General features: G+C 48.7%; 1 protein-coding gene across 2 annotated transcripts in view; it reads left to right on the top strand.

Moving 5' to 3' along the window:
• The window catches only part of DCPS (decapping enzyme, scavenger), a 50,090-nt gene that overhangs the window by 17,156 nt on the left and 10,680 nt on the right, over nucleotides 1–22,254 (top strand). For both annotated transcript variants that reach the window (XM_020286798.2, XM_012772340.3), the window contains exons 3-4: nucleotides 15,410–15,555; nucleotides 21,853–21,966. In XM_020286798.2, coding sequence (XP_020142387.1) covers nucleotides 15,410–15,555; nucleotides 21,853–21,966 — 260 coding nt within the window. The remainder of the gene's footprint in view (nucleotides 1–15,409; nucleotides 15,556–21,852; nucleotides 21,967–22,254) is intronic.

Here is a 22,254-nt window from a genome sequence, read left to right as displayed (position 1 = left end):
CATAAAGCAGACAAAAACATACAGTGGGGAAAAGAATCCTTATATAAATGGTGCTGGGAAAACTGGATAGCCACATACAGAGGACTGAAACAGGACCCACTCCTTTCACCTCTCACAAAAATCAACTGAGGCTGGGTAACAGACTTGAACATTAGGTGTGAAACTATTAGAATGCTAGAAAAAAACGTTGGAAATACTCTTCTAGATATTGGCCTAGGCAAAGAATTTATGAGGAAGACCCCAAAGGCAATCACAGCAGCAACAAAAATAAATAAATAGGACCTGATCAAATTAAAAAGCTGCTGCACAGCCAAAGAAACTGTCAAGAGAGCAAACAGACAACCCACAGAATGGGAGAAAATTTTCGCAAGCTACACATCTGATAAAGGGCTGATAACTAGAATTCATTTAGAACTCAGGAAAATCAGCAAGAAAAAATCAAACAACCCTATCAAAAAGTGAGCAAAGGACATGAACAGAAACTTTTCAAAAGAAGACAGAATAATGGCTAAAATCCATTTGGAAAAATGCTCAACATCTCTAATTATCAGGGAAATGCAAATCAAAACCACAGTGAGATATCAGTTATCTCCAGTAAGAATTGCCTTTATCAAAAAGTGCCTAAACAATAAATGTTGGCGTGGATGCGGAGAGAGAGGAACACTCCTACACTGCTGGTGGGACTGCAAACTGGTTCAGCCTCTGTGGAAAGCAATATGGAGACACCTAAAGCGATACAAGGAGATCTACCATTTGATACAGCAATTCCTCTACTGGGCATCTACCCAAAAGAACAAATGACACTCTAGAAATGGGACACCTGCACTCAAATGTTTATAGTAGCACAGTTCACAATCGCAAAGGTTTGGAAACAACCCAGGTGCCATTGATACATGAGTGGATTAATAAAATGTGGTATATGTATACCATGGAGTACTATTCAGCTTTAAGAAACAATGGTGATATAGCACCTCTTGTATTTTCCTGGATAGAGTGGGAACCCATTCTACTAAGTGATGTATCTCAAGAATGGAAAAACAAGCACCACATGTACTCACCAGCAAATTGGTATTAAGGGATCAACACTTAAGTGGACATATAGGAATAACATTTATCGGGTGTCAGGCGGGTGGGAGGGAGAATACGTGCAATTTATGTAACCTTAACATTTGTTCCCCCGTAATATTCTGAAATTAAAAAAATACCTTTATATGCTTATGTTCATATTTATGTAGGCTCATTAACAAAAAGACTGGGATGAACACCCAACTATTATCAGTGTTTACCTCAAGAAAAAGTGTTGGCAGGTTAGACTTTTGAATTATTTGAGAACATATTCATGTGTTGCCTGCTTGGATAGATAGACTTTTTAGGATGTTAACTCCTCATCACACAGACAAAACAAAAAAGCAAGTCAAAAGATTAGCTTGTTTGGCCCTGTGTGGAGCCCCTCAGTTCATCAGTACTACAAAGCCCCAAGCCACGTCTACCCCAACTCTGATTCATGCCACGAGATGCTAATGAAGAGCAGGTGGCCAGGCACAGTGGCTTGTGCCTGCAGTCCCAGCTACTCAGGAGGCTGAGGCGGGAAGATTGCTTGAGCCTAGAAGTTTGAGGCTGCAGTGCACTAGGATCGAGCCTCTGAATAGCCACTGCACGCCAGCCTGAGCAACATAGCAAGACTCCCATCTGCCTTTTAATAACATTTGAAAAAATAAAGTGTATGCACATGGGGAACTGGAGGCTGGTGCGGGGGAAGTGGCTCTTACCAGGAGAGGTAGGAGGCCCCCTGGGTGGGTGATGCGGAGGATGAGAAATGGAAAAGGGTGGTTCAGGTGAGCGTGACGTGTAGACAAAGCTGGAGAGTGAGCAGACTGTGGCCATTTTTGTTAACGGCACAGGGAAAAGGTGAGTGAGCCCACAAGAGTCTCTCTTGACTCCTTTGGCATCATCAATTGAGACCACCTAAAGATGGCAGGCTTCTTTTCTCCTTTTCCCCACTGGGGTCTTCACAATTCCCAATACCAGCAAGTGAGGGCCCCTTCTGGGGCTTGGAATGACAGTGGGCTAACAGCAAATAGGAAGATTTCAGGATGGAAAGGTCCCTGCCACCTGAATCAAATTCTTGCCCCAGAGTCTTGGCTGTATACTTTATCTTGGCTGTCTGATTGGCTCCCTCCCCTCCCCCACTACTTCAGTCAAGAGCCCTTGGGTACTGCCTTCCCCGTGTCCCCATCTCCTCCCTTCAGCCAGCCAAGAGCAAAGGCCCTCTTACTCAGTTTCCGTTTAGACCCATGGCTTCCATGAGTCTGGGAGAGGCCCTTGCATTCAGAGCCTATTTAGAAATGAGTGGATCCTGGGCTACTGAGATGTGGCCACCACCACAAGACTAGTGTTCTCTTTCTCCCTCTGTCTCTCCAATTGGGCAAGGTCCTAAGACCATGGCAATCTTAAGTCAGCAGAAAAGTCAGCTTACTCAGGACCAGTGGACAAAGGAACGTTACCCATGGGATAGCTGGTCCCAGTTCATTGCTTGGCCCTGGGTGTGGACAGTAGCCTGAGGCAGCCTGGCTCTGCTGTTAGCTCCTGATCCGTGCTTCTCAGTGAGGCCTGGGCTTCTCTTCATAGAGAATTTATCCTGTGCCTTTGGCTGCCTCCTTTCCTACCACACGTGCAATATGACCATGTCCCATGATATTACCTCGAGACTAGGTACCCATGCTCCTTTCAGAGTGAACTAAGGAAGTGAGTTGAGAGAGGCCATATTTTAGGGTGTTCAGTCTAACAGCTCTTGTGGTCTCATCTACTCAATCCATATTAGTTTCTTCCTGAGTGCGGATGTGTGTGTGTGTATGGGGGGTCACAGCTCTCAGGCCAGGACTGTCACGCAGCAGCTCCCTAATCTCATTGCACATCAGCTCTGATCCCTCTACCCAAGTAGAAGTTGACATAGTGCCATCAGCCCCACAGCCATACTGCAGTAGCATTCCCTCTTCCTAAACGGCCACTGTCTGTACATAATAACCCAAGTGTCCCTGGCCACCCCTGGGGCTGCATTCTGAGTTACCAAATTTGCCTGGGGCTAGGAGACACTGGTATTGCCGTCAGTTCCTGCTGCCTCCCTCCTAGACTTCAGAGGACTCGAGAGGGAGGGAAGGAGCTGAGGACTGGTACAAGGAGCAGGTCAGATCTAGGGTCTTGCTAAAGTCAGCGTCTGCCTCTCCTCTGTCTCTAATAGCAGCTCTGTGCTTTCATAGAGACAGATAATTGGTGGTTAGAGGCTAGCTGTGGAGTGGTCACAACTTCCAACAGGATCCTGACCACACCCTGCAGCCTTGTTTATCCTGGGTATGGAAGTCTCTCCAGGCCTCTTGAGCACTTCCAGGGTCCCTGTAGTGTGGACGGTGAATGCCCCACCTCCGCCCCCCAACCTGTGACCAGAGGATGACGTAAGGTTTGCAGCAGCCAGCTTCCCTCTGCCCCTGGCCTGGTCTCCAGTTACCACATGGCCAGGGCCGAGGAGAGCCTCGCCTAGCCAGGGGACATCCCATGGAGGAGGGAGGAAAATGCAGATTGTGAGGCCCTCCCACTGGCCACTGGCTCTTGCAGGACTCCTGTAGGAGTGGTTTGATGGCGTGCCTCATCAGTGCTGGCTATCAGACCCTTCCCTGGCTGGCTCTGCTTGACTCTCATGGAAGGGGTGTGAAGGTGGGCTTCACACTCGGATCATGCTTTGCTGTTGCTTCTCCCCTGCTCTCGGGCCTGCACATCTGGGTCAAATAAGTTAAACTGGCTTATCTTAATGAAAGGAGAGCAAAGCCACAGACTGAGCCATGGAAATGACATCATCGTGTAGAAGCCTTCAGCAGCGGCTGGAAAGCATCTTGTTTGAACATGTGTATGGGAAGGAGAGCAGACTTTCTGTGGTTTGCATTTTCATGTTTCATATGTGGCAGCATTTTCCTGGGGATTTGGCTAAGCTAGCTTTGGCAGGGAGCAGAGAGGCAGCTGCTTTTAACTTTCTTCTAGATAGCCCTGCCTCCCCCCTCTGAGGGCATCTGGGCTTTCGTGTCCAGGCGGGGGCAAGGGGTAGCTTTACTTACTGGAGAAGACCTTGCAGGAGATCATCAGGGTGTTCACAGCAGCCTGAGTGCCTGAACTTCAGAGAGAAGGAACGTGTGTACAGGGCCACTGTGCAGCTGGGAGGCATCAGTATGACCGTTGCTGCTGCTAGAACATTCTTGTAGATCAGGAGCTGCTAAGGGCCTAAGATAAGGGCCTGAAACACCACCACCAGGTCTCTCTTCTGGTACTCCACCCCTATGTCTCCCTCCCCATGATCTAACACTGTCATACTTGCTGGGGAGGTGGGGATGGTACCACAAACGGAAGTCAAAACAGCCATTGTTTCCTGTTGTGCACCAGTTAGCTGGGGGCAGGGTCCTCTCCAGTCCCTCTGTTCCCCCCAAACCTGTTCTCCCACAGCATCTGCCCAGAGCACATCCTCAGACAGCCCTCCAGCGCTGAGGGGAGCAGGCTCTCCTTCCCTCCCCTCCAGGAAAGCAGCACAGAGAGCACAGGCCGAGCATCTTCTCTGTATACCCTAACCTACTTCCAACACCCCCGGTCTGCAGCCTCAATTGCTCTGCCATCTCATCATGCCCTCTGGTTTTGCTGACAGTGGTTTATGTGTCTCCAGGAATGGTTGGAACTATTCATGTTTCCCCTATCTGATAGGGCTGCTTTTGGAAAACATGGCTGAGGCACAGATTCTTTAGGAAAAGGCCCCAAAGAGGATGGCCCTATGGAATGGGGAAGGGAGTATTGTGTAGAGGAGCCAGACTGCCAAGGTTCAAATCCCAGCTCCACCACTTAATAGTTGTGTGACCTTGGGCAAATTACTTAACCTCTTTGGGGCTCAGTTTTAAAGGGTGACTTAGTTTTCTGTTTTCAATATGTTTGTTACACAAGGGATCCCTACTTTTTTTGGAAACATAGAAAAATTTTAAAATTATAATTACAAATAACTCTACCACCTGGAGATAATCTCTCTTAACACCTCAGAGTGTGTCCTTGCAGACTCCTTTGTGTGGGCTCATGCGTATGCAGTTGCATGCATATGCGCTCTCTTTGAAATGGCATTGCGATACTGATCCTGTTCTCCAGACTGTATTGGGAGGACCTAATCTGGGTCAGGTGCTGTTTAGACACTGCACACAGTGTGCAAAACAAAGCAGCTCCTCTGTAAGCTCAAGGAGGAGACAGACCTTAAAGAACAAGCAAATAAATATGTCAAATGGCAACGAACAGCTAAGAAGGAAAGTGAAGCATTGTGAAGGAGACAGAGGACAGGGACGTGGCTTCTGGTTCAAAGGGGCAGTTTGGATGCCTGCCTGCGTCCTTGATAGCCCCTTCTGACAATGACATTAAAGTAATAGCTTTGAAAAACTTAAACCATAATGATTGCAAGGGAGGGAGAAGCGACAACATTTCCAAACCTAGAATGCAAAGGGAGGAGGGTAACTGGCTTAACAGATCTGAGAGAGAAAAGCTTAGACAGCAGTCTCTGAAGTCTCCTTTCCCACTTCCCCGGGAAGCTGTTCCTCCTTCACCCAGCGGGAGAGTAGAGGGTAAAACAGGGTCTGTAGGAGATTTTAGGTGAGGCCAGGGCTCTGAGGTGTAGAGAGATGAGAGGATGTTTACATCTGTTTTCTGTGTTGATATGACCCCCGCCCAGCTGCTGCCCATCCGCATCCCCAGGAATACTGTCAGCCAAACTTATATCTCCATGTGTGAAACTGGATGTCATCCATGGGGATCTGACCCGCCCAAGAGAAGACCTGAACTCTTGGGGGTTCTGTAGTGTAAAGGAAGAGCCTGACCACCCTAATGCGAAGCTCTGGGTGACTACATCTATGTCCACAGAAACGCCCATTAGCCTTGTAGTATTTTTTTTTTTTTTTTTTTTTTTTGAGACAGAGTTTCACCCTGGCTAGAGTGCAGTAGTGTGGTCATAGCTCACTGCAACCTTAAACTGCCAGGCTCAAGTGATCCTCCTGCCTCAGCCTCTGGAATAGCTGGGACTACAGGTGCACCACCACTCTGAGCTAATTTTATACAGACGGGGATCTTGCTGTGTTACCCAGGCTGGTCTTAAAACTCCAGGCCTCAAGTGATCTTCCTGCCCTAGCCTCCCAAAGTGCTGGAATTACAGGCATGAGCCACCATACCCGACCCCTACTCTTAAATATGAAGGACTGGACAGGCAAGGGTGACCAGACTTCTGAGTAAAGCCTCCGTTGAAAAAGAAAAGACAAGAAAAAAAGAACGAAAAGAAATTATGTGGGGAAAAGAAATTTCAAGAACTATCATTAATCTCAAATTATGATATATAGAATGTATCAGAACAAGATACTATCCAAAAGGAGTTTTTAAAAGTTCTTAGAAATGAAAAAATCATAGCAGAACTGAAAAATTAAAAAATAGAAGAGGAGAAGATGAAGTTGGAGAAAACTTGCTTAAAAGCAGAGCAGAGGCCGGGCGTGGTGGCTCACGCCTGTAATCCCAGCACTTTGGGAGGCCAGGGTAGGAGGATCACTTGGGCCCAGGAGTTCAACCACCCTGGGCAATATAGTGAGAACCTGTGTCTACAAAATATTTAAAAAATTGGCCAGGCATGGTGATGTGCACCTGTAGGCCCAGCTACTCAGGAGGCTGAGGCAGGAGGATTGCTTGAGCCTAGGAGTGTGAGGCTGCAGTGAGCTGTGATCATGCCACCATACTCCAGCCTGGGGCAACAGAGTGAGACTCTGTGTCTTTAATTAAAAGAAAAAAAAGAAGCTAAAAGACAAAAAGATGGAAAATGGGAGAGAAAAGATAAGAAAACTGGGCAATCAATCCAAGAAATTAATTATCCAAATGAGTGTTCCAGAAAGAAAAGGCAGAGAAAATCATAAAAGAAATAATTCAAGATAATTTCACAGGACTGAAGAATATGACTTTTGAGGTTAAAAGGCTCCAGCAATTACCTGGCATAGTGGATGGAAATAAGCCCACTCTAAGACCATCAACACTATCAGGACACTGGGGACCCACACCGAGGTCCAGGCCTCAGCATGACCTCAGACTCTACAACAGCAGCTTTCAGATTTTGAGGATCATTGCTTTCCAATCTAGAATTCTTTAGCAAAATTCTTAATTAAGTGTGATAGAATAAAGACATTTTCAGATGTTCCAAGCCTCAAAATTTATCTTCCTTGTACCATATCTCTGGAAGCGACTTGAGTTTGTATTTTTAGCTCAGTGGTTCTTTTTTTTTTTTGAGACAGTCTTGCTTTGTTGCCCAGGCTAGAGTGAGTGCCGTGGCGTCAACCTAGCTCACAACAACCTCAAACTCCTGGGCTCAAGAGATCCTACTGCCTTAGCCTCCCGAGTAGCTGGGACTATAGGCATGCGCCACCATGCCCAGCTAATTTTTTGTATATATATTTTAGTTGGTCAATTAATTTCTTTCTATTTATAGTAGAGACGGAGTCTTGCTCAGGCTGGTTTTGAACTCCTGGCCTTGAGCAGTCCGCCCGCCTGGGCCTCCCGGAATGCTAGGATTACAGGCGTGAGCCACCAGGCCCGGCCTGTTCTTTTTTTTTTTTTTTTTTCCTGAGACAGAGTCTCACTCTGTTGCCCAGGCTAGAGTGCCGTGGCATAAGCCTAGCTCACAACAACCTCAAACTCCTGGGCTCAAGAGATCCTACTGCCTTAGCCTCCCGAGTAGCTGGGACTATAGGCATGCGCCACCATGCCCAGCTAATTTTTTGTATATATATTTTAGTTGGTCAATTAATTTCTTTCTATTTATAGTAGAGACGGAGTCTTGCTCAGGCTGGTTTTGAACTCCTGGCCTTGAGCAGTCCGCCCGCCTGGGCCTCCCGGAATGCTAGGATTACAGGCGTGAGCCACCAGGCCCGGCCTGTTCTTTTTTTTTTTTTTTTTTTTTCTGAGACAGAGTCTCACTCTGTTGCCCAGGCTAGAGTGCCGTGGCATAAGCCTAGCTCACAGCAACCTCAAACTCCTGGGCTCAAGCGATCCTCCTGCCTCAGCCTCCCGAGTAGCTGGGACTACAGGCATGCACCACCATGCCAGGCTAATTTTTTGTATGTATTTTTAGTTGGCCAATTAATTTCTTTCTATTTTTAGTAGAGACGGGTCTCGTTCTTACTCAGGCTGGTTTCGAACTCCTGACTTTGAGCGATCCTCCCGCCTCAGCCTCCCAGAGTGCTAGGATAGGCGTGAGCCACCGCGCCCTGGCAAGCTTAGTGGTTCTTAAAGTATGTGGAGTCCTGGGACCAGCAGCATCAGCATCACCCAGAACTCCTCAGTCAGATGATTCTGATGCACATTGAAGTTTCATGGGTTTTTTTGTTTGTTTGCTGATTATTGTTCTTTATTTACATTTAATGTATTGATTAAAATGTATAGCTTTTACTACATACATCATTTAGAAATATAAGTTAAGATTCACAATTCATGAATTTGGTAGTCCTCTACTGTTACCAGTAGTTATAAGAGACTTTTAAATCCTCTTACTTAGGAAACTCTCTTTTCAAAATACAATCTTTCTTTTACCTTGGCTGATAGAAAGTTCAGCTTTAAAAACATTGCATTCATTTCCATTTTAATGTTATATATGCAAGCTGAGGCATATATTTTTCGAAGCTTGTACACGTTAATAATAAATAAAAGATACACATGATGCAAAATGGTTCTTTACCTGAGCAAAGCATTCAAGTAATGCTAAATGTATTAAAGTTGCATTTCTACAGTCATTTGTCACATTGACATAGCAGATTGCAGAAGCAAAATTTGTTTTAGTGTAAATGTTTTAATTAATTAATTAATTAATTAATTTTTTTGAGACAGAGTCTCGCTTTGTTGTCCAGGCTAGAGTGAGTGCCGTGGCGTCAGCCTAGCTCACAGCAACCTCAAACTCCTGGGCTCTAGCGATCCTTCTGCCTCAGCCTCCCGAGTAGCTGGGACTACAGGCATGCGCCACTATGCCAGGCTAATTTTTTATATATATATATCAGTTGGCCAATTAATTTCTTTCTATTTATAGTAGAGACGGGGTCTTGCTCTTGCTCAGGCTGGTTTTGAACTCCTGACCTTGAGCAATCCACCCGCCTTGGCCTCCCAGACAGCTAGGATTACAGGCGTGAGCCACCGCGCCCGGCTTTTAATTTATTTTTAATTGACAAATAGTAATTGTGTATAAATAGTAATTACAGAGTATAGGCAAAATTATTTCTGTTCTCTATTGTGGCAGAACTTTAAATGCCTTTCTACCAATCTACCTGATAAATTATTTTAGAGAATTGGAAATATTGGCATGATTTTCCTAATGGAAATTCTAAGAATTAAATTTTAATAATAATGCCAGACTTGAAGTTTGAGAACCACTGCTTCCCCCAAATAAGGACATAAACATGAAAGAGGAAGATCATAGATCCGGGAAACAGGGTACCCAGCTCAAGAGAGGAGGGAAAGGGAAACCCCGAGACTGTAGTACCTGGAGGTCCCAGCACAGCTTGAGGGGGTTGCTGCAGAGGTTCTGGAATGACACACTGGTCATTGCCCATATGCCTGGTGAGTTTTAACACATCAAGAGGAGATTTATATAAACAGGTTTGGGAATGAGTTTATGACAAATTTATAGAAAATTAAGCAAGCAAAAAAGTAATTACTAATTCCATATGCCAAAAATTGGCTGAAAAGAAAAAATAATCACAGTATACTATTCAGTAGAGAACAGCATTTAAATAATCATAGAGTGTTAGCATTGAATACTGATGTATCCAAAGTAGTGATATGGTTATACTGTGAGGTTGGGGGTTAGGAAGAAGTGTCTGTGTACATGTTTGTTGTACATGTGTGCATCTGGTGGAGGGCTGGTGAGGCAAATCCCTTTCTTCTATAATAGGTGGCCAACAAATAATAATAAAACTGAAATGTCAAGGAAGAATGAGACATAAAAATATGATTTAGAACTATGGAAATATATAACCAAAGAAGTGCCCAGAAAAGCTGAAAGTAGTGCCCTTGAGGAGCTGGAAATGGGAGCAAGGAGTAGAGGAAGTTTTTAAAACAAGCTTCCTTTTCCTCTTTAATATAACTTATGTGCAAATATGACTTTAATGAAAAGTATAAACTTTTAAAAAGCATGACAGGTAGGAGGACTTTGTAAGGAGTGTCAGGGAAGTCCTTTTAATGCATTGTGAACATTTTCTAGGGATAGGTTTTTGAGGGGTTTATGATTGTCCCGGGCTGGCTTTTTTTTTTTTTTTTTTTAGACAAGTCTTGTTCTGTCATCTGGGCCAGAGTGCAGTGGCATCATCATAGCTCACTGTAACCTCAGACTCCAAGGCTCAAGTGATTCTTCTGCCTCAGCCTCCTGATTACCCAGAACTGCAGGTGCACACCATGATGTCCAGCTAATTTTTCTATTTGTTGTTGAGATGGGGTCTTGCTCCTGCTCAGGCTGGTCTTAAACTCCTGAGCTCAAGCCATCCTCCTGCCTTGGCCTCCCACAGTGCTAGGAATAAAGGTGTGAGCCACCACACCAGCTCTGAGCTGGCTTTTTGAGAATGCTGGGAGGCGAGCAGGGTCGGGCAGAGGATTTGCTAGGTATTGCTCATGCTGAGCAGATGGCGCCCTCAAGTCCACTTGCTAGGCAGTGCTTGGCAGAGAGAAGCTGGGTAGGTGGTCAGGCCTCATCCGCTGACCTGCAGTGGGCAGGGACGGGGCTACCCCCATGGAGCTGCAGGTGGAGCCCAACCTTGGGCACCACGTGGTGCTGTGGGACCTCAGGGGCCACTCCAGGCACTGTGCCTCAGTTTCCTAGTGTGTAATATGGGACCATAAAAATTCCAACCTCACATTGGTCATGAGGAGTAAATGATACTTTTTTTGAAACTAACTTTTGAAAAAAAAATTTAATCCTACAGAAAAGTTGTGAGACTAGTTCAAAGAACTCCCGTATAAAAGCCCTTCACCTAATGATAACATTTTGCCACATTTGCTTTTTTTCTCTCTAAATAAATATAATAATAATGGATATAAAAAAGCAAAAAAATGATCAATTTCAGGAAATTTCACCTTTATATGAAACTTGCATGATATGGAGTCCATTACTGTGCCAGTTGTTTGGAGGCCGTCTTCAGAGCAGGGCTCCCCGCCCAGCCCAGGACCCTGTCCCTTCAGTCACGTTCCTTCAGACTCCTTTAATCTGAGACAGTTCCTCAGCCTTTTTTTGTCTTTCTACCTTGGACATTTTTGAAACATCATCAAGCTGCTTGTTTTGTCAAATGCCCCTGGATTTTGGTTTGCTGATATTTCCTTATGATTAGATTGTAGTTATGCATTTTTGGCCAGAATACTACATCCCATAAGGACGCACACGATGTCAGTGATGTTAGCTCCTGCTGTGTGGTGGAGGTGGTAGCCTTTTGCTGCTGGAGAGCTACTTGTTTTCCCTTTTTAGTTAATAACTAATCTATCGGGAGGTATTTTTGAGACTATGCATGTGTATCCTGTTCCCCGACATATTTTTACCTGATAGTTCAATTGTACATTGAACTTTGACTCTTGATGAAACTCCTGAAGTTCAGCTGTAGGTGAACATCATGACTGGCATTTAGGTAAACATCAGAGTTCATTTTTTGGCTGGCTGCTAATGTGGAACTTAGCATTGAGAAATATACTTGTTTTTATCAAAGAATTTTATTTCATGTGGAACAAAAATGCTCTTCCTAGGTTTAAAGTCTGAAAAGGCCAGATTCATTTATTCATTTGTTTAGTAAGAATTCGTTGAGTGCTTACCATAGGCCAGGCACTATTCCAGGTGCTGGGGATAAATGGTAAAAAAACAAAAAACCAGCAAACCTGGACCACATCCCTCCCTTCTTCCTGGAGGTTACATTCTATTGAGGAGTCAGGGAGCCTGTCGGCATACCAGTGTCAGGTAGAGAAAAGTGGAGAAAAGAAAGTGGTCAAGGAGGTTGAGGCCAGAAGTTGGGGCTGCTGTTTCGCCAGGGCTGTCTGAGCCTGAGGTGCTGGCCTCACACCTGCATGAGGCGAGGACCAGCGTGGGCTCCGGGGTAGGAGGGTCTGCCAGCAGTGGGAGCAGCCAGTGTGTGGCGCAGACGGGGCTTGTGCCTGGTGTGGGCTCCTGGGGCAGTGAGGCTGGGGCAGAGGCCACAGGGGAGTGGTGGTACACCACAGGGGAGAGAGGGCCTCGCAGACCATGGGCAGGAAGCTGATGAAGGGGTGGACAGTGAGGGGCAGTCGCCACCCTGATGGCAGCCGGCAAGGGCCAGCCTGGCCTGACTGGGGCTTCTGGTGGTGATCTGAGAGAAACTGGGCCCCCTCGGGTGTGATTGGCTCTCAGGGTGGGGAGTGGGCCCTGAGAGTGTCATAGGGGGGTCCCCATGTCCAGGCAGGAACTTCTCAGGAAAGGAAGAAGGACAGCAGGAAGTGAGCAGTTGGAAAGTAAGTGCCTCTGGACATTTTCCTTGCTGCAGAGCTGGGCAGGCAGGAGGGGCTGGCTTGGTGAGATGCCTGCTTTCCTGCAGCCCGGGTGGCCCGGGCAGGTCTTGGACAAGCCTCAGCAGAAGAGGGCATGCTTGCGGGCCCAGAGGATCAGATCTGGAGCAGCCAGGGAGCCCCAGGCTGTGAGCCGCCCTGTGTGTCCATTGCCAGCAGACTTAGCCGTGCTCAGACATTAGCTCTGCCTTTGTTCCCAGGCCGTCTCACCTGCTCCCAGGGAGCTGCACTGCTGCGGCTTTCTCCCCACTGCCCAAACCAGGCGACCGAGCTAGCCTGAATCTTTCCACCTACTAACTCATTTAATTCTCTTACTACTCCTCGTAAAGTTTCATTGTTATCATCCCCAGGTTATATAGGTAGATGACTGAAGCAACAGAGAGGGTCAGTCACTTGCCCAAGGTTACACAGCTAGTAAGTGCAGAGCTGGGATTTGCACCCAGGCTGATGGGCTCCAAAATCTGTTCTCACCCAGCAAGCTGCACTGCAGATGCCATGGGATTTTACTCGAATCCACTGCATGGGCCAAGGCGGCACCATTTGATCTATTTGAGGCAGTCTCCTGCCTCTTGAGATCTTGGAGTACCTGACCTCTGACCTCTGGCCTATGACCCTGGGCTGTTTCGAAGCCTTCTTCAGGGCTGGGCTCCCCTGCCCAGCCCAGGACCCAGTCCAGTCCCTTCAGTCACATCTCTTCAGTCCTTTAATCTGAAGCAGTTCCTCAACCTTTCTTTGTCTCTCCTAACTGACATTTTTGAAGCATTATAAAGCTGCTTGTTTTGTCGAATGCCCCTTGGATTTTGATTCGCTGATATTTCCTCGTGATTAGATTGCGGTTACGCATTTTTGGCCAGAATACCACATCCAGTGAGGAGTGAGGAACTGTGTTTTGCCTGCCGCCCAGAGGGGTGTGAGGGAGCCTGTGCTTCACTTTCCAGGTCAGATTCAGGGATCCCAGGAGTGGGGTGGCATTTAGTGCCTCCAGTGATCCTGAAGACATGTTTTGTTTAATGTTAACAACAACTTTGTTGTGAATCAGATTTGATGGCCACCCTTTAACAAGTGAGGAAACTGAGACTTGAAATTCAGCCTCCCAACACTCAGGAAGCTGAGGTAAGAGAATCACCAGAGTCCGGGAGTTTGGGGCTGCAGTGAGCTGTGACAGTGCCACTGCACTCCAGCCTGGGTGACAGAGCTGCTGTTTCTGAAAGGAAAAGAAGTCACATGCCAGTAAGGGGAGTCGTACGGCCAGCTCAGGGCCAGTGTCTGTCTCCCACTGTGTGCATGGCCTCCCAGAGCTGATGGACGGGGACACTGGACGCTTACCAAAGGCACGCACTTGGGGTGTCAGCTTTGTGCATCCCCACTGGGCTTTGGAAGAAGGCTTTGGGCCGTGGGGCAGACTGCAGTGTTGCAAGAGCACTGACTTTGGGGTGAGAAGTCCTTAGTTCCAGTCTTGCCTTGGCCACATCTCACAGGTGTGCCCGGATAAGTCTTTGAATCCTGCCACCCCTTTTCACTTACCCATGAAAGGGGTATTGAAACCTCCTATGTCCTCAGACCAAACATGAAAGTGTAGGTGGTGGGTTCTTAGCTGGGTTGAAGTATGTAGGTGCGTGTGAGAGTTTCCTGAGGTGTTAAAATGTACTTGGCTGGGCTTCTACTCTCTCTTGGGCTTTCCTGGGAAAGTATGTCTGCGTCTTAGGTAAGAGAGTCAGAGGGGGGACCGTAGATCTTCTGAGAAACATTCCAACTGATTTTGAAACACCATTTTCCTATCCTACCCCCAAGATCTATCTTGAAGCACTGTATATAAAGTTAGAGTAATAACAGTGGTACCAGAGGTCATTAAAAATAAGAGAAAGGACTTAACCAAAGCCAGATGGTGTTGGACCAGAACACTAGCCTAGAATCTGTTTAGGAAAACTACAAGATGTCCTGATTAAAACTGTGGTTCTCCACTGGGGACAGTTTTGTCCCCCAGGAGACATTTGGCAATGTCTGGAGACATTTTTGATTGTCACAACAGAGGGGCAGGTACTACTGCCATCCAAGCAGAGCCCCAGGGATGCTGCTAAACACCCTGCAATGCACAGGACAGCCCTACAGCAAAGAGTTGTCCAGGCCAAATGTCGATGGTGCCGAGGCTGATGAACCCTGGATTAGAGTAGCCATTACTTAGGTGCATTGCTATGTGCCAGATATTGTTCCGAGTGCTCTGCAGGTAACTAACTTGCTTAATCCTCCCAGCCCTACAACACAGGAGCTATTACCATCCACTTGGCATATGGGGAAGGAGGGACACCGGGAGGTTAAATAGTGGACCAAGGGACCCCACCCCGAGTAAGGAGCAGGCAGAGCCAGGACATGAACTCAGATGTTCTGGCTCCGGAGTCCATGCCTTGACCCTGTGTGCTATGCTGCACAGCCCTCATTAAAGGGGCTACTTGACTTTAAACCATATTTTCAGCTCTGGGTCTAGAAAGCCACATACCTAGAAATTTGGCATGTGAGAGACTTTTCATTTCTATGCCTGGAAAATGGACAGGGAAGGGTTGGGGTTCATGTGATGAAGAGCCCAGCGACCCATTGGTGAAAACCTGTGTTTTCCAGCTTCTAAGTGTGGCTCAGCTCAGCTCATGAATGAAATGGCACGAGGCACCTTGTAGGAGTGGATCATGGGTGCATGGAACCTCTTGGCCTTTGGCTCTCCTTAGGGATCAAAGCTGGGCAGAGATCATCTCCGTACTGTGGTGCCTGTGGGGTGGAGAGTGGGTGTTGCTTCCCAGTCCCAGGCTGTGGTGTGTCGTTGCAGATGTGAAGACGACCGTGGTTTACCCTGCAACAGAGAAGCACCTGCAGAAGTACTTGCGCCAGGACCTCCGCCTGATCCAAGAGACAGGAGAGGACTACAGGAATGTTACCTTACCCCACCTGGAGTCCCAGAGCCTCAGCATCCAGGTGACTGGCTGCATGTCTCAGACGCTGCTATGGCCAGTGTCTCTTCCCACAAGCATGCTTTGGGGTCTCACCAGAGGCCAGGTGCTGTACTAGGCCTGGGGCACAACAGACACTCCCTGCCTCGTGGAGCCCATCCCGTGCAGTCAAACGGTGCCCAGCTGTAGGAGGGACTGTGCAGTCTGTGAGATTATGTGTGCGGTGACAGGACAGAGTAAGTGGGAGGCCCGGGTGGGTGGTCAGAGAAGCTTCACGGACAAGGGAATTGACCCTAGTGCCCCTCCCCACCCCCAAGGAGCCTGGGCATGCCATGGAGGCTCTCTAGAATCTCAGAGCAGTCCGGTCTATTGGAGGGATTTGTGTCTGTTCCTGCTATAGCCTCAGAATGACTGGACCCTTGCTCGGAGACTGTGAATGGGTGAATAATTGATACTGACTTAGGCTACCCAGTCCAGATCTCTGTTCCTGGTTTCACCGGCCTCAAACCAGCTTGCAGGAGCTGAGTCTCAGAGTAAAAACTTCCTCTAACTCGCTCCCGCTTGCATTCATTCCATGGAAGGCAGGCCCCTGCTGTCCCTGGGAGTTCGGTGCAGGGCTTCCATTCACAGTTGGCAGAGGCTTCTGACTGGGCCAGATGCAAGGCCATTTAGCTCAGAGATCCTGACTCCTTGAGCCTATGCCCAGCGCCAGCCAAAGCCTCTGCCTGGAATTGGCCCCATGTGAATACTGACAGTTAAATATGATTAATACTTATTAATGAGTCGTTTCCTTGCCTGCTCACTGACTCTCACTGGTTCCTTCTTTGTATCGCTCACTCTTTCTCTTTGAGTGTTTCTTTCTTGCCCTCCCTAAGATTCAGGTCACTGTGGTGGAGAGTATCCTATATAGGAAGCTCACAGCCATGCCTCCCTGGCCCAGGACGGATGGGGCTGGGTGTGTGGGCACTGCAAGGTGAACTGTACTTAGGAGGTTGATGGGCCCAGGGAATGACACTTCTGTGGGAGGCCCATGTGCTCTCAGCCCTTTCCCCACCCGGTTATCAGCCATTGCACAGGGTGCCTCTGGTGCAAGCTGGAAAGGAACTATGTCTCCATCTTCTTAGACAGCTTCTGCTGTTCTCCTGGAACACGTGTTCTGTTGTGCTGGTTGCATATATCTGGAATCCAAGAGAGGAAGCCCTAAGATTGTTGGTGTGAGTCATGTATGTGCTTTATTTTACACCATTATACAGTTCCACTTGGAGAAGAATGCAACAAAAACTCTACTACTCTTCCAACTGCTGATTGACAGGAGCATTCATATGTTCTTTCTTGGCTATTTCTAGCAGGTTAACAAGCTCTCAGCATAACGAGCAATAGTCATTATATTTATCGAGTATCGATGGTGTCCCAGGCCCTGTGATAATGGGATAAGCACCTGGGTAGCTTATACAGGCTATAGTGGTAATGCAGAGGGACAGTGACCAGCTCAGATGGTTGGGGCTTTACAGGGAAGTGACCTTCCTTTTGGGCCTTAAGGGAAAACAGAAGTTTAGCAGGTGGTTGAGGCAGAGGGAAGAGCAAGTCCAGAGGCACAGAGAGCTGGACTCCTATGATGCAGGACTTGGGGAGTTGCAGCAGTTTGGTGAAACTGGGACTTGGGGTGCTGGAGGGTCAGAGATGGCACTGAGAAGGCAGGCAGAGGCGGGAGGAGTGTGGATCTTGTCCAGGAGGCCAGGAGTTCCTGAACCTTGCTGATCATCAGGACTGCCTGGGGAGATTCTCACAAGTACAGAGCATGGGGCTCAATCCCACCTGCTGACTCTGACCCTTCAGGGAGAGGAGATGGGAAACGTGCCTTGTTAAAATCTCCTTGGGCCAGGCACAGTGGCTCACACTTGTAATCTCAGCACTTTGGGAGGCCATGGTGGGAGGATCGCTTGAGGCCAGGAATTTGAGACCAGCCTAGTCAACATAGTGAAACCCCTTCTCTACAAAAAAAAAATTTAAAAATTACGTAGGTGTGGTGGCATGCACCTATAATCCCAGCTACTTCAGATGCTGAGGCAGGAGGATCACTTGAGCCCAGAAGTCTGAGGCTGCAGTGAGCTATGATCGTGCTACTGCACTCCAGCCTGGGCCACCTTGTCTCTAAAAAGAAAAAACTCTTCATATTTCTAATGATCATCAGATCTGAGTGATTGCCAAAGGCAGTGGAGGCCCCCCTGAACAGTTTTTTGTTTGTTTGTTTTGAGACAGAGTCTCACTTTGTTGCCCAGGCTAGAGTGAGTGCTGTGGCGTCAGCCTAGCTCACAGCAACCTCAAACTCCTGGGCACAAGCAATCCTCCTGCCTCAGCCTCCCGAGTACCTGGGACTACAAGCATGCGCCAGCATGCCTGGCTAATTTTTTATATATATATATTTTAGTTGGTCAATTAATTTCTTTCTATTTTTAGTAGAGACAGGGTCTCGCTCAGGCTGGTTTCGAACTCCTGACCTTGAGCAATCCGCCCGCCTCGGCCTCCCAGAATGCTAGGATTACAGGCATGAGCCACCACACCCGGCCAGTTTTTTTTTGTTTTGTTTCGTTTTGTTTGAGACAGAGTCTCACTGTGTTGCCTGGGCTAGAGTGCCGTGGCATCAGCCTAACTCACAGCAACCTCAAACTCCTGGGCTCAAGCGATCCTCCTGCCTCACCCTCCCAAGTAGCTGGGACTACAGGCATGCGCCACCATGCCAGGCTAAGTTTTTCTATATATTTTTAGTTGGCCAATTAATTTTTTTTTATATTTTAGTAGAGATGGGGTCTTGCTCTTGCTCAGGCTGGTTTCGAACTCCTGACCTTAAGTGATCCACCTGCCTCAACCTCCCAGAGTGCTAGGATTACAGGCATGAGCCACTGCGCCCGGCCCCCCTGAACAGTTTTAAGCATGTGGGCAGCATGGTCAGAGTTAAAGAATCAGCTGGGGCAGGGTTAAAGTAGAAGCAGGAAGACTAAGAACCAGTGTGGGTCTGAACCAGGAAGGGGCAGGAGCAATCTGAGAGGTGGGTCTTCCCTGGGCTGGTGCGGCTTAGAGCCTGGTTGATATGAAGAGGTGAGGGAAGGGCTTGGGTGACGAGTGTGTGGTAGGGTCATTCATGCACCAGTACAGGGAACGTGGCCACAGGAGTGGGTTTATGTGGAAGACAGTTCAGTTTGGGATATATCGAGTACTTAGTAGGTGCTAAGACCTGCTCTAAGCATTTTACATGCATCATTTATTCTTCACAGCAGCTGTTTGAAGATAGGACTCAGAGCCAAGCAGTCTGGCCCCAGCATCTGTGTTCTTAGCTGGCAACACTGTTTGGTTTCTCAAATTTGAGGTACTTATAACTGCCCAGTAAAAGTACCCAGGAAAATGCAGTAGGATGTCTGGCTCTGGAGCCTTTAGTACCATGCAGTCAGAAACATCCATCTGGGAGTCATCTAGTCAGGGTTTAGCCTCGGCTGGCGTTCAGCTTCTCAGTGTGACATTGTCCTTAACTTCTGAGCCCTGGATTCACTGTCTGGAGAATGTGGCTGGCGGCTCCTCCCTGCTAGGGCATTGTTGAAACTGAGAGGTGCTGTGTATCATGTGCTTGTAGTTGTTCCTAGCACAGAGTGGTGCTGGGATAGTGACTACATCCTCCACACCCAGGTAACCATCCAGGGAGCAGGCGCAGAGCTGAGACAGGCATAGCCTGGCTGGAGGAGAGGGGCAAGGCAGGGAACCACACAGAGCAGGGGAGGCAAGGAGGGAAGAGCAGGATGTCACATGGGAAGGCAGGAGAGGTGGGGGTGCCAGGGGAGCTGCCAGGGTCACCTACTGCAAAGAAGTCCAGTCAGCTGTGTTCCAGAAAGTGGCTGTTGTCACTTGGGCTTACTTTCAGATGGTGGCACTCTGCATTATCCAGCTCTCTATGATTTATGTGGATTTTATGCCCTTGTTCTCCCTTTCTTGTCTGGCTTCTGGCCTTAAGACTTCCTGCAGATGCTGGTCTCTGCCCTTCTCCCAGAGACCTGTCCCAGGAGCAGGACACACCATGGCTTGGGAGCCAGACTCCTGAGTGGGTGGGAGCTGCGTGAACTGGTGTGAACTTTCACCCCTGCTTTCTCCTCCCCTGCAAAGTGGGGACAATGGGAGTAGCCACCTCACAGGGTTGCTGTGGCACTTTGAGCAGTGGGCACAGAGCAAGACCACTCTGACGGTCAGCACACCTTCCTGCGCTCACTCATCCTTCAGCTGTGCTCTTATTACTTCTCGTGCCACCTCCTTTGCCTCTCTTTTCCTGTCCCCAGCCAACCTTGTAATAGCTCCAGCAAACCCTCCCATTGTCTTTATCACGTTGTGTTGGAGGTTTTCCAGCACTGCACCACTGTGGGGTGCCTCCTCCATGCCAGGCTGTGCCAGGCACTTTTGCCGCGTGTCTCACTGAAACTCTCACCACAGCCCTCGAATGGGTGTCATCAGCCCCGTGTTACAAAGGAGGAGGCAGTTGCTTGCCCAAGGTGACGGCGAGTCAGCTGTGGAGCCGGGAGCTGGCTCAGTCTCTTGGTCCCAGTTGGAGTAGGTGCTCCCTCTCTGTGGGCAAGGGCCAGGCCCACGAGGCCTGCTCGTGCAGGACACCAGGGCTCTCCGTGGGCAGTGCCATCTCCCTCACTGCCCTTTATTTCTGAGATCCTTCAGGTCAGCTTCCAGCTGGCTTTTTCCTCCAGCAACACATTCCCAGGGGATTTCAGATCAGAGAGGAAATACCTACTGGTTTTGCTGGACCATGTGTTGCTCTGGCCCTGGTGCCGTATGAGCAAGCAACTGCTGGGTATCTTCCAGACCCTTCCCAGGAAGTGGCCCGGCCAGACTTCTTGGGAAGTGCCTCTTTTGTGTTGGGTGGAGCATGTTGTGACCAGCCCATGGGTCTTGGTCAGGGTCTGGAGCCCCTCTGGACCGAAATGTCTCCTCCAGTTGGGTAGTTGCAGGAGACCTAGAGGCTCAGACAGCCCTAGGCAGATGCCCTCTGCTCCTTCTCTCTCTGTCCCAGCTGAGAGCCAAGGATGCAGTGCAGTGTACTCAGCCCTCCAGGCTGAAGGTATGAGGTGTGCAGACCCTAAGCCAGTCCCTCAGCACCTGGCCATTGGTGATGCTGCCTGTGCCAGCACTTCTGGGAATGGGAGGAGGAGGATGGCAGCCTGCTTATGTTGGTTCCATGGCCTTCCTCTCTGTGCCACCTCATCAGTGAGCCTGGAGGCCCTTCTGACTATGAGGAGGAAGGGGCAGAAGTGTGACCCCAGTCACCCCCAGTGCGACTCCCCACTTTCTGGTTTTCCAGTAGGTTTCTCTTTTGGATGTAGGGCAGAGAGTTCCTTGTTCTGGAAGGGATTTGTGTTTCCAAAGGGCTCTCATAGCTGGGATAAGTAGAGAAGAGCTGGGTATATGAGCCCTCTGAGCCCAGGGGCCTTCTCAGCCTAACCTGTAACCTCCTAACCTCAGACAGGCTCTCCAGGACTGTTCCTGTTAAAGGGATGTCCCTGGGGTCCATGCAGGGCCTGGGAAAGGTCCTCTGAAGCAGCTGACCAAAGGTTGACTGACACAACTCAGAAGCCCTGGGTTGCCGTGAAAGGTCTCAGTGAGGTCACTGTCTCTGCATCTCTACATGGCTTTTGATTCTGCTTTGCAATGCGGGGACCGGGTCTACTGCGAGTGCTGATACTCTGGTATCTGCAGCCACTCAGGTGGGCAGAGGTGCTGAGACTCCTGGGAGGGCGGGAAACCCACACATTAACTTCTAGAACCATAGGCTTTTGCTGCCCTGGCAAAGGAGCTGGCTCCCTTTGCAGAAGGAAACCGTGGTGTCCTCAGCCTCCTGACTGACCTTTCTTAGCTGCATCGTCCTAAATAAGGTGAAATACGATCCCTGGAGACAGCTTTCTCCCGAGTCTCATGGGCAGTGGAGGAGGTCACTGCTGTAAGAGTAGAGGCAGACCAAGCCTGTGAGGCCACCACAAAGTGTGTACACCCTGATGACCAGGAAAATCCTAAAGGTCCTGGGCCCATCTGAGCTACAGAGGCCCTTGTGTGCCTGCAGTGGCTGAGTGTCAGCTGTGGTGGGTGAGGGAAAATCTCTCTGGACGCCCAGGAGCAGATGCTTGGGGACAGGACAGCCTGAATGTTGATCCCCTGAGCTTAGTGACCTTTTTTGGCTTGGTCACTCTTCTGGCGAGGCCAGAGAGCTTACCTAGCCGGTTTGCGGTATCTCCCAAGGGGTGGTAAGTGGGTCTGTAAACCATCTCTCCCCTCTTTCCAGTGGGTGTACAACATTCTTGACAAGAAGGCTGAAGCAGACCGGATTGTTTTTGAGAACCCAGACCCCCTTGATGGCTTTGTCCTCATCCCCGACCTCAAGTGGAACCAACAGCAGGTAAAGATGTGCTGGCACACTCTGGTCTCTGACCAGCTGCTCCCAGTTGCTGGCCCTCTTCTGGCTGGCCCTTTTCCTCATGTTGGCCTCTGTCTCTGAGCAGATTATAACTAACCAACAAGGGGTGGCCTGAGCTCTCCGCAGTGACAGAGTGCATACCTGTCATACACAAGTGCTTTTGCTTTATTGAGTCAGCTTAAAGCCCTGTGTAGCTCTTTTCCTACCAAGAGGTGAAATGGGGTGATGTTTGTGTCCACGACTACAGGGGCCATTCCCTAACCAGCCTCG

The sequence above is a fragment of the Microcebus murinus genome, chromosome 4, assembly GCF_040939455.1.
Source record: "Microcebus murinus isolate Inina chromosome 4, M.murinus_Inina_mat1.0, whole genome shotgun sequence".
NCBI classification, from domain to species: domain Eukaryota; kingdom Metazoa; phylum Chordata; class Mammalia; order Primates; family Cheirogaleidae; genus Microcebus; species Microcebus murinus.
Note: the sequence above shows the minus strand (reverse complement) of the source record. Positions and strands in the feature narration are given on the sequence as shown.